The sequence below is a fragment of the Nicotiana attenuata genome, chromosome 5, assembly GCF_001879085.1.
Source record: "Nicotiana attenuata strain UT chromosome 5, NIATTr2, whole genome shotgun sequence".
NCBI lineage: Eukaryota > Viridiplantae > Streptophyta > Magnoliopsida > Solanales > Solanaceae > Nicotiana > Nicotiana attenuata.
In genome coordinates this window covers 18,494,667-18,507,045 of record NC_031993.1, presented here as the reverse complement: position 1 = coordinate 18,507,045, position 12,379 = coordinate 18,494,667, and the positions used below count along the sequence as shown (strand labels likewise).

Below are 12,379 nucleotides of genomic sequence, written 5' to 3'. Positions count from 1 at the left end.
TATATATATATTACTTAATAATTAAATTTTATTTGACAAGACTTCTAGAAAGTCAAAAGTATTTTTCTTAGTAAATGCTTATTTTAGAGAGTTGAAGTATTATTGCCAACTTTTTAGAAAGAAAAAAAAATATTTTTGAGTAGTAGCAAGCTGTTTTCAAAAGCTAAAAAAGTAATTTTTCCCTAGAAGCACTTTTGGAACTTTTTGTGCTTTAATATTGGCAACAATAATTTAAATAGTTTAACCAAGCACAAACTGCTATTTTTCAAGAGTACTTTTGTTAAAAAATACTTTTCAAAATAAACAAATTGTCATGCTCCCAAATTGGAGTAGTACGTGATTGACAACCAATCTTTACTAACTCATTGAGTGAACCCTGTTCTAATTGGTGAACAGTCGCTCTTGCACTAAACGTGTAATTAACTACTGATTAAGTTGATAAGTAAGGATTTTGACTACTTATTTGCTCTCTTTTACTTTCGTTTTAGCTCAAAATCGCTTAAAGGTATTCCGAAAAACTGATGAAATGTGCTTTCTTGCAGGAGTGTTGGAATATGAGTCAAAGAGATGAAAATCAACTCAAGAAGGAGTAATTTTGGACAAGGACTAAAACAAAGCAAAAAGAGCAAAGTGCGGACAACAGAATATTGAGTGCGGCCGCAGACCATGAAGAACCTCTGACTGGTTTCCTTTGCAAAGTGCGGACCGCACAATTATTGTGCAACCGCAGAAGATGAGGTTCAAAGAGATGGGAGTCTGGGTCCCTGAAGAAGTGCGGACCGCACCATTATTGTGCGGCCGCAGAATTCAAAAGTGCGGCTGCACTCAGAAATGTGCGGTCCTCAGAAGTCTCTCATGTCAAGCTCAAGTTCAAGAGTGCGGCCGCACTCAGAAATGTGCCGCCCGCGGAATCTGAAAGTGCGGCCGCAACCCAGAATTGTGCGATCGCAGAAGTCCATCCTGTCAAGCCAGCTTCAAAGTGCGGACCGCACACAGAATTGTGCGGCCGTAGAACCTCCGCAGGGACAATTTTTTCCGATAATTTTAGCTGGGTATAAATAGTTCTTTTTGTCAAATTTGGGTTAAGTTTGCACTTGAGAAAGTAGAGAGCCGTTTTTATTTACTGGTTTGGGAAATTTTACAATAGCTTATCTAATTTACATTGGATTTTTATCTCTTTATCATTTAATATGAGTTTAATCTTCTTTTCTTCTTTACTTTCTTCATTTTTATCTATCAGTAGCTAAATTTCTAGCTAGGGTTGTGAGTTTGTGACCCAACCCTAGTGTGGGTACCAAATGGGTGTTTGATTTAGGGCTTGTTTAAGGTTGGGTGTATGATATTTAGCCTAGTTCTTGCTTTAATTGTAGAATTAATGGTTGCAAACATTGATTCAAGCCTATTTGACTTAGTTTCTACTTGAGAAAGAGAGATTGAGTCTAGGAAAGCTTGGCTAACAAGAAATTGGGGTGAACTCAAGAAATTGATAGTCCCAATTAAAGGGTTGAATCTAGAGATAGTAAAATCCGACTTGAGCATCTATCAACTGTTTTGTGAATTACCCATTTGGGCTTGAGAAAGCCAAATCGGGCAAAATCACTCTATTACCGAGAGGTATTGGATGGGTAATTGTGTGTTGATTGCTATATTATGCTCCGACCAATGAAACTCGCTCTAATACCCACAACCTGTTAGGAAACCACCTACTTGGAAGTCACAACCCTTGACCTTTTACATATTTGAAAAACAACCACAAAAAAATTATTCTCTAGTTTCATATTTTATATCTGCAAATCGTAGCATAAATTAGAAGTAGAATAAAAATAAAGTTTGTGGAAGTGCAACTTAGACACCTTACGCGCTTAGTCCAAATATATACCACTAATCCCATCTACAACCCCAATTTGAGGTGTGAACTTGGGCGACATAAAAAATACTCTTTAGTTATAACTATCGGAAAATTGAATAACAAATCAAGCGATAAAATGTATAAAACCAACCAACTATCAAGTCATGAGCGACCTCTAATTGGTGTCTGAGTACATAATTCTTCGGGGCATTCTCCAAGAATAACTAGGGCTGCCCATGCTTTGGTAAATACCAAATTACCTTATCAAAGCCGAAAGCCTTAAAATTTCAGTATCGTTGTTTTGGTATTCGGTATTGTATTTTGTATGAATTTTAAAAAACTCTGGTATTTAGTACGATATTCAATATTTATAAAAAACAAATATCGAAATCGAATACCAAATAGCTTTACATATACAATTCATATATTATATTGTTGTATAGGTATATTATGTGCTTGTATCTAATCTAAGCTGGGTCTGAACAAGCGCAAATAATTACAAAAACAATCAAGCAATTTAGTTACTTGTGGTAGTCTTGAGTTAATTGAATTATCATGCAAAACTAGTCACTTTCTTTAAGATGATTTGTATCATGAACTTATGATTGAATTCCTAGCATTAAGATACATTGGCCAAATGGAGCATCATTCATAGGAATTCTATCTTTTATAATGAGAAAGATCTTCCCAATCAAGCTACAGGCCCATATATGATGGATAAGATACAAATGGCTACATTTAGACACAAGGGAAGAAGAAAATTTATTGCCTAAGCTTTATTTTTCTAAATATTCTCAACGACAAATCTAACAACACTTTCTCTCTCTAAGATGAGATTTTCTCTCAGCCATAGCTGAACATGACTAGAAAATCGAAGGTTGGAGGAGGAAGCCAGCAAGTTGGAGGAGTGAATCAAAGCAATTTGGCAGGAAAGAAGGGAATTCCCCAATCGGCAGATGCGAAAAAGATGAAAAGCGTGAACGTCCTACAAGGGATAGTTCCAATTGATTTGAATCAGAAATCAATGATGAGTGTACCGATGAGAACACCAAGCGTGCACATGTAGAGCACACCAAAGACGGCAATGAGCTCAGGAAAATCATCATGGGCAGACATGGTAGAGGAGGAGACAATCAATGGAACAGTAAATGGTAAATTCAAACCCTAGGCCCTAGCCTAATTCATGGAGTAAAGTTATAGGATCGCCAATTTTGATAGAAGGATATGATTTAACAGTGAATGATTGTTCTAGCTCCAAAACAAACGTTAAAATTACTCTGGATGATGTAAAGGATGAAATTGACTATTGATCAACTGCTGTAGTATGCTATTCACTGTGGGGTCTAATCCGCCACAAATTGTAATGGAAGGCTATTTTATAAGAATTTGGAAAGGGAATGGAATCAACAAGATAGCCCAAGTGAATCGTAGAGTGTTCCTATTGAGGTTCACAAATGTCAATGACAAAGAAAAGGTTGTAGAAGAGGGAGTGCAAATGTTTGATAGGAAACCTATTGTAGTAAAGCCATGGAAAGCAGATTGTGATGTTACAAAAGAGAAGGTAGACAGGGTACCAATATGGATAAGACTAGTAGGACTGGATATCAAATACTGGGGGAAGAATATCCTGAGTAAGATTGCAAGCCTTATTGGGACTCCTCTAAAGGCAGACAAAGCAACGACTAAAAGGGACAAAATGACATATGCAAGAGTACTAGTGGAAATTCCTTTGAATCAAGATTACCCAATTGGAGTGATGTTTGAAAATGAGTATGGAAGGATTGTTGAGCAAAAAGCAGAGTATGAATGGAAGCCTGTGTTGTGCACAAAATGCAAGAACTTTGGCCATGACATAATGAACTGTTGGAAGCAACAAAGAGAAGAAATGGGGAAAACAAGTCAAGGGAATAGAGAAGAGAAACAAGAAAGACAACAGCAGGGGCCCATTAACGTGGGGACTAACCAGCAAGCAGGAACATGAGAGAAGATAAGCAATGAGACGGGATCAAGAAATCAGATAACACAGGTGCAAGGAATAAAAGCAGGGTGAAATGTAGAACAAGGAAAGAGGAAGGAAGGGAATGGCAAGCAATTACCAAGCCCACAGAAAAGTAGAGTTGAGAATGATGGTACAACTACAAGCAATTCATTTGCTAGTTTAAACACAAAAGAAGCAGGGGAGAGCCTAGAGATCACCAGACTAGTTGTTCAAAACAGTAGTAGGAGAGGTACAGGCCCTGGATATGGTAGGGGTGAGGGAAACCTCAACCCCAATGGATAGGATTGGATTTTAGAACACAAGGGGTCTAAATAGGATTGATAAACGGAAGGAGATGCAGGTGTTCATGCATAACTCCAATGTCAGCCTATTTGGACTCCTAGAAACAAAGATTAAGAGACAAAAGGCTCAAAAAACTACTCTTAATCTTTATAATTGTTGGTCGTTTACAACAAATTTAACAGCACATCTAGGAGGGAGAATATGGTTAATTTGGAAGCCAATGGCTTTCAATGTAAATGAATGCTTGTTTGAAGAACAAATAATCCATTGTGAAGTACAACATAGAGGCACAGGGAAGTGGCTTAACATATCAATAATGTATGGTTTCAATGACCAAGCTCTTCGCAGAAGTTTATGGAAATCAATAGTGGAGTTGAACAATAGGGTTAAAGGACCATGGGCAGTCATGGGGGATTTTAATTGTATTCTAAGTGGTGAAGAAAGGGTTGGAAGGCCTGTCACAATGGCTGAAGTAAGAGAATTCAAATACTGTGTTGAGGCATGTGGGCTGCAGGATCTTAGATCATCAGGATCCTACTACACCTGGAACAACAAGCAACAAAGAAGTGATAGAGTCTATAGCAAGATAGACATGGTACTAACCAACCGTGAATGGATAGTGGGCTTACTAGCATCAGAGGTACATTTTATGAATGAGGGACTTTTTGACCATTGCCCTGCAATCATAAATTGGGAAGAGGAGATCCAGCATAAGGGAAAACAGTTCAGATACTTCAATATCTGGAGCCTATCACCTTTATTCTAATAGGGGATCAAGGAAAGCTGGCAGCCATGTATACCAGGAAGTAAGATGTACCAACTAGTTGATAAATTGAACAGACTAAAAAGAGTCCTAAAGGAACTAAATAGAGAAAAATTTAGTGATGTAGAAAGGCAAACAGATAGGGCATGGGATAAACTATGTCAATGCCAGATAAAATTGCAGAAGGATACAAGGAATATCACCTTGATATAGGAAGAAATCCTGCTAGAAAAGGAGTATCAAGAGTGAAAACTAGCTAACGACAAGTTCATGAAGCAGAAGAGCAAGGTGCAATGGCTGAATTATGGAGACTTAAATACAAAGTTCTTCCACAATTCAATAAGAGCAAGAAGGAATGACAATCGAATTTTCTTTGTGAAAGATAATGAGGGTCAGCAAAGAAGAGGTACAGAAGATATAAGCAAGACATTTATAGATTACTATAGTGATCTACTTGGGACTAAATCTCAGGATAGAACACCTGCCAGTAGTGAGATCATCAACATGAGACCAAGGCTAAACAATGCTCAAAGGGAGAAGCTGGAGCAGAATTTTACAAAGAAGGAGATCAAATAAGCTTTATGGGAAATCATTGGAGACAAGGATCCCGGGCTTGATGGATATGAAAGCTAGTTCTTCAAGGATGCTTGGGGGATAGTGGGCAAAGATCTGGAAAATGGAGTCTTAGCATTCTTCAGGACAGGGAAAATATTAAAAGGGGTAAATGCAACCGTGATTACTCTGATTCCAAAGAGTACCCATGCAGATGGAATAGAGGACTATAGACCAATATCATGATGCAACACTATATACAAGGTGATCTAAAATATGCTCAGTAATTGACTGAAAGATATCCCGCCAGACATAATATCAGTAAATCAGACATAATGAAGCAGATGATGGCCATATACAGAAACTTCCTGTGGACTGGACAGGTAAACACAAACAAGACTCCTCTGATTGCATGGGACCTTCTCAAAAAGTTCTCCAAAATTCTAAGAAATAAGTAAATTTCTCTGTCCCGAAGTGTTTGGGAGAAACATGAAATTTATCGAATCGCACAACGTCAGGCTAATTATATTAAGAATTCTTTTCAGGTTCTGTGCGGAGCACAACCATTTCACATCAACTCATACTGTTCTGTTTTGTGCTTGCAATAGTTGTGTGACGCACAATCCTTGTTCTAGTCTTGAGATGTTTCTTTGCCAGTTTTGAGCATTTCAAGCCATTATATCGCTAATACTATGTCTCATATCACCTCGTTCGTCCATTAACACCAATTTAATCACGTCATTAAATCTCAAATGACTTTCAAATTAGTTATAGAACATTAGATTTTGAAAGCTTGGCTAAACGGACTATAAATTGTATTACCACTTTAACTTTTAGCTGATAAGATTAAATAATTTAATTTAATGTAAAGCCGAGTGCAAGTAAGTATTTATCTAAAGTATTGTAGTTGGTGCAGACTTCAATATTAGATAGACATAAGAAAATAAGTTTGCGAAGGCATAAATGTCCTATATTGACTGAAATTCCAAAATTCTAAGAGTTTTTGTTGAGGGGGATAACTCAAATGTAAAAATCCTTACATGAATTTGCTCTAAACTGCTTGCTGGGGCAACCCGAATGGATTGGGTTAGAAAGGTTTCAGGGCTCTAATATTTTTTTGTTTTATTTATTCCAGAGCACCTTAAAAGTATTTTATAATTCATTCATACACAATTACATGACAAAAAAGGTCTAAAAGATTTGTAAATAAATATTTTTTAGAAATTAAAAATGAAATATTAGCACTGATTTTTATGTTAAATTAAATTACTATAAAGGAAAAATAAACTAAAATTTATTTTTGCATCTAGTAGATTGTTTGAATTCGGAAAGATATTTTCTTTCCTTTTTAAGCTACTGAAAAGATTGTGTTTTGATATAGACATTAAATAATGACTTCATATTTAACAAATTTAACGTGTTCGCACGGAAAAGAATTGCTCTTTTTTCTGGTAAATAAACTCGTTTGTACCATAAGGATATTGTTGCTCATGTCAAAACAATATCAATTCCTAAAATCTTTTTTAAGGAAAAATATTTTCTTAATTATCTGTAAAAATGCTTTTACTTTGTTTTGTTTCGACTCGATAACATTTTTTCCTTTTCCCTACAGTTTGACTTTTTATCTTCAACAAAAATCACTGTGCTCAAATTGTTATTTATCTTTTTTAGATGGTATTTCTGCTTTCCTTTTTTTTTTCTTCAATTTATGTTGTTAAAAATTTAGTCAATACCTCAGTTACATAAAATTTAACTCACAACAAAAATTTTAAAATAAATTTCATATGCAATGCCTTTATAGTTATCTTTTTTCAAATGCTCATGAGAATTTGATACAATAAAATAAACTAAAATAAAAAAGTGATAAAAAGTTTAAGTTGCTAGACTACTAAAGAATAGGTTTCGTCCTCAAACTCTTTTCCTTTCAATCTGTACAAAGCGATAACAATCCAATAAATATATGACACATGCATCCACAAATATTAAATATGATTAACGTTAAATGATAAATATTCTCAACTTAATTTATTACTTAACCATGAAAATTAGTTTGATTGTGTGTAAATGCTCGATTTGGTTAAAATATTAGCGTGCAGAACCTCTTATTTGGAGGAAGTCACCTAAATTTTGTTATTTTTTGCTTCAATGTTGTACAACCACGAAACACTGCAATACATGCATAAATATGACTTAACACGTTAAAGAGACAGAAATCAGTAAATATTAGTGAATAGCAACCAAAAGAAAATGGAAAAATGGTGCAACTAAATTTTTTGTTAGCATCATTCTTCCCTCTAATTTTGTGTTAAAAAATTCATGTATCACTCCAAGTTTAGACTAAGGATATTCTTTCCCTTCTATCTCAAGATCTGATTGTGATTCTAGAAATAAAATATCTATTTTAATTTGTGGTTTGGATTATCAACATCCCCTTCTTAGTTTTATCCTCTTTCTTCCCTTTTCATTTCACCTTAGTCCTTTTTCTTTTTACCTATACTTTGTTGCGCACTTGTTCCAAAACTTACCGCTATATTAAATTAACATTTATATTAGTGTTAACTACAATGAGTATTTTGGATCTCCACTTGTTGCACGTTTATTAGCATTAATAAAGTATTGATTAGCAGAAATCTCTTTTTATTTTTTCTTTCTTCTTTTGTTACTTGGAATTCGATTCATTCATTGTTTAATATTATTAACAGTTAAACTTGATTACAATTTTTTTGCTCCATGATTAATGGTTAGTTATAAATGCAATTACTATTCGATGGTAGGATATTAAGATAAAAATAGGAGAATGTCTGTTAGGCGTGAAAAATTCGTTAAACTATCAGTATGTATAACTTAAATTATAGCTATATACAAAATAACCTTTGTAAAAGATTGAGCTACCAGGAACTATTCTCAGAAGTAAGAAGACAACTATTTTAATTTGCAAACAATAGATCGATGGGAGATTTAATTTGTAGTGTATTACAAATGCTATTTTAGTAATATGACATTTTCCATAGGAGATTACTAAATAATAACACACACTACAAAAAAAAAAAATAGAATTAACTACGAATTTCGTCATTAATTTATCGCTAAGTTACTCGTAGCTAATTTTTAAAAAAAAATATTTTGCCGCTAATTCGTCGCTAAATCGATTTAGCGACGAATTTTTTTTAATTACAAAATTTGTGCGCCGCTAATTCTTATATTTTTTTAGTAACGACAAGAGGTGTAAAAATAACACATGAGATTTTCGTAGAGTCAATTATTTTTTTATTTAAATTAAAAGTGGACTATAAGATCATTTCCTCTAGCCATACTGAGATCCAAAATATATCAAGGACTCATCTACAATATAATGTACCCATATTTATAGGGAAAACGGTTATTGTATATTATTTATAGATTGACATAGATCTTGAGTCTTACTACAAAGCAGCTTCTTTCCTTAATGTCTTTTTACCTTTTCAGTATAATATATAGCCTCTAATACTCCTTAACTTAATGTCTTTTCAACTTTTCACTATAGCCTCTCTAATATTTCGTTTCTCTCTTAGTATTTACATTCTCTATTCCTATCAATAGTTTTTGTTTCCTACTCACTTACTATATTTTATTTCTGTCTCTTATACTGCCTCTAGTGACCTTCTCTCTTCCTTTTTCTTATTCTAGGGTTTTTAGATTCAACCATCTTCTCATCTCTTCTTACTGATAGTTATCCAATTTTTTCTTTTTTCTTTTCTTGAGGTAATTAGCTCTTGTTTTCTTGGATTTTTATCCTATATGGAAGCTGATAATCAAGAAGAGAATCATGAGTTAAAGAGTACAAAGAGATCTCTTCAAGAAATTAATAGATCTTGTGAAAAAGCTGTTTTTAGTGGTGATAAGAGTAGTTTAAAAGTGAAGATAAAGATGCCAAAGCTTGAAGAGGTTGTTGAGAAGGAGGAAGAAAAAGAAATCAATGGTGGTCAAGAAGAAGAAATCTTGAAAAAAAAAGATCATATATGTAGTGAGTGTGGGAAACAATTTAGCTCAGGAAAAGCTTTAGGAGGTCATATGAGCAGTGCACATGTTCAAGCAAATAATAGAGAAGAATCTTGGAAAAATAAACAACTCAAAGTCAATAATTATGGTCAATCTTCAAAGAGATCAAGAATCTTGGTAGAAGAAGAAGAAGAAGAAGATGGGGTTAAGAAAATAATATGTGATCTTTGTGGTAGGAATTTTCCATCAAAAAAATCTTTGTTTGGTCATATGAGATGTCATCCTGATAGAGATTGGAGAGGTATGAAACCTCCTAATAACAAAGACAACTTCAAAAATAAAGGGGTGTTAGTTTTTCCAGCTAATAATTCCCTTGATGATGATGATGATAACGACGATTATTTTCTTAATACTCAAGAGTATAAAGAATTACATGAGATTGAATCAGCTAGCAATATTAATGTTGCACCTGCTTTTCCAAAGGTTGATTTAAAAGATTGTTTGAAGAGCTGGGCTGTGAAAGATAAGCGAGGGCGATCCGCCAAATTATCATCATCAATCTCAAGTTCAGATGATAAAGAACTTCAGGATGCTGTTCATCAGCTCATAAGATTAGTCAATGGTGTCAACAATATCAATACCCCGAAAAATCGCCACACGAAAACCGAGGAATTAGAAGTTATGTGTAGCAATTCAGTCACTCCTGATCTTCCATTGAAGGATAAAGCTAAAGGCAAGAGAAAGGTTGATGATATAGAGGATGATTATTGTTCAGGCATTGAATCAAAAGATTGTTTTGTCATGCCTAACAAGAAGCGATCAAGGCCTCTTCAGAAGCAGCAACAACAACAAACTCAGTGTAATTCCACAAGTGACCAACAAATTAAAAATGTGACACCGGGGAAAAAAATGTGTAGCATATGTGGCAAGACGTTTACAAGTCACCAAGCATTGGGAGGTCATAGGTCAAGTCATAACAAGTTCAAGATGACAATCGAGAATACAATCGATCAAGAAACTAAGATAAAATCTGCAGCACAAGATGATGGATCCGAGATTAATATTGGCAATGCTAGTAAAGTTCTTGATTTTGATCTTAATGAGTTGCCTGATGTAGATGATTGTTATAGGTAGAAATAAAAGCACATTCTCTGAATTTACAAATTAGGGTTTTTTTCTTTTTTTTTTGGGTCTTTTGCTAAGATCAATATGCTTCCCGTTGCATTGTTTAGGATTTTTGTTATAATTATTATTGAATTAATGGCTAGCTTCTCCTTCGGAACAATACATGTTTTATTTCTTATTGAAATTTTGTTCTCTTATTTTCTCACAGAAGCAATAGAAGGTAACCAATTGGGTTTTAGTCTTCGCACCTAAGGTTCATTAATACATTCCTTTAATTAGTTGATTTATTTAGATTTTCTTCCTTTTTAACTCCTTCAATTTACAAAATGAGGTCTTTTCTGTTTTAGTTATTTTAGGAAAAGTTTTTAACAAGAAAATTGATACCGGGGTGAGTTATCTTTTATTCCAAATACACTTTGAAGAGTTTTTTATTATTCCAATTACAGTTTAATGATTTTTCTATTATTCCATCTACTTATATTTTCTTCCAATGTTTAGGAAAACAAAGATCATTCTTCTTTCTAGTTCCATCAGATAATTCAGTAAAAAGCACGTTTAAGTTTTGAAACAATTAGAAGGAAACGATGAAACGATCGAATAGAGATGTAAATCAATCGGGGTTCAAAGTTTTTAATTATTCGCGTTTCCGAATTAGAATTATTGAGAGATAACACTGGTTGAGAATATATATATATATTTATATATATATATATATATATATATATATATATATATATATATATATATATATATATATATTACAACAACATTAACTTGAGCTAGACCATGCGGTGGTTATCCACATAAAAATCAGCATAGGTTGTAAAATATTTGTTTGGGATTTGAGGAGTCAACACATAAAAATCAAAACTAATTAATACAACTCAGTTATTCTTTTTTGTTTATCTAAAAAACAACATCTGCATAAATTATGTGGTAGTCTAGTATTATTTTATGGATGAAAATTGTGGATAAGAATGGAAATATTAGTGTACATAGATTAAAAATGCTAAAAACAAAACTAACCTCATAATGATAAAAGATATTCTTTTGTTTAAAAAGCAAACAAAATGTTTAAATTGTAAATTATATACTCCCTCCGGTCCAAAATAAGTGATTTTTTGGCCTTTTTTGTGGTTCAAAATAAGTGATTTTTCCAGATTTCAAGAATGAATTAATTATTTTTTTCCTACATTGCCCTTGGAGTAAATAGTGTTGGAGTATGTGTTAGGAGTGTTTATGTGAAGAGATAGTAAAGGTTAACATGGTCAATTTCATTGATAATTAATGTTACAAGGTGAATTTCTTAATCTGTGTGAAAACATTTAAAAAATCACTTATTTTGGACCTGAGGGAGTACTAATTTGTAATATATCAAACTAAACATTCCTTAACAAATAATCCCTACACTGTATAATCCTTACATTATTAATTCATATTTGCTTCCGACATTACAATCTATGCATTACTAATTTTTATATTACTAATTCTTGCATAACTCGTTTCTACGCTAAACGATTCATATTTGTACAAATGGGCTCAATAATAATCATTGACTTGTTAAGTGAAGTTAAAAAGAAGCTAAGCCAAGACTCATAGTACTGTCGACAAATGAGAGAACGCGGCGATGGGTTTACATCGATGACATAATTTTATATATGTTACAAGTTCGAATTATGTCGTTTCGACAAAAAAGAAAATAATAGAAAAATAAACGTTGAACCTAACTTAAGAACCTATTAATATAAATCAGTTCTTATCCTTATTTAACACCTCTATCTCACATCACAGCCTTCACTCATGATACTATAATTGTACAATTATCACTTCA

At 33.4% G+C, this 12,379-nt stretch overlaps 1 protein-coding gene across 1 annotated transcript; it reads left to right on the top strand.

The window, feature by feature from the left end:
• Positions 9,223–10,557, top strand: LOC109226025. Its single transcript, XM_019390830.1, has one exon. It carries the CDS (start codon positions 9,223–9,225, stop codon positions 10,555–10,557), a length of 1,335 nt encoding a protein of 444 aa, XP_019246375.1.

What these genes read in the sequence shown, in the direction of transcription:
- LOC109226025 (XM_019390830.1), top strand. Translation starts at nt 9,223, where the DNA reads ATGGAAGCTGATAATCAAGAAGAGAATCATGAGTTAAAGAGTACAAAG.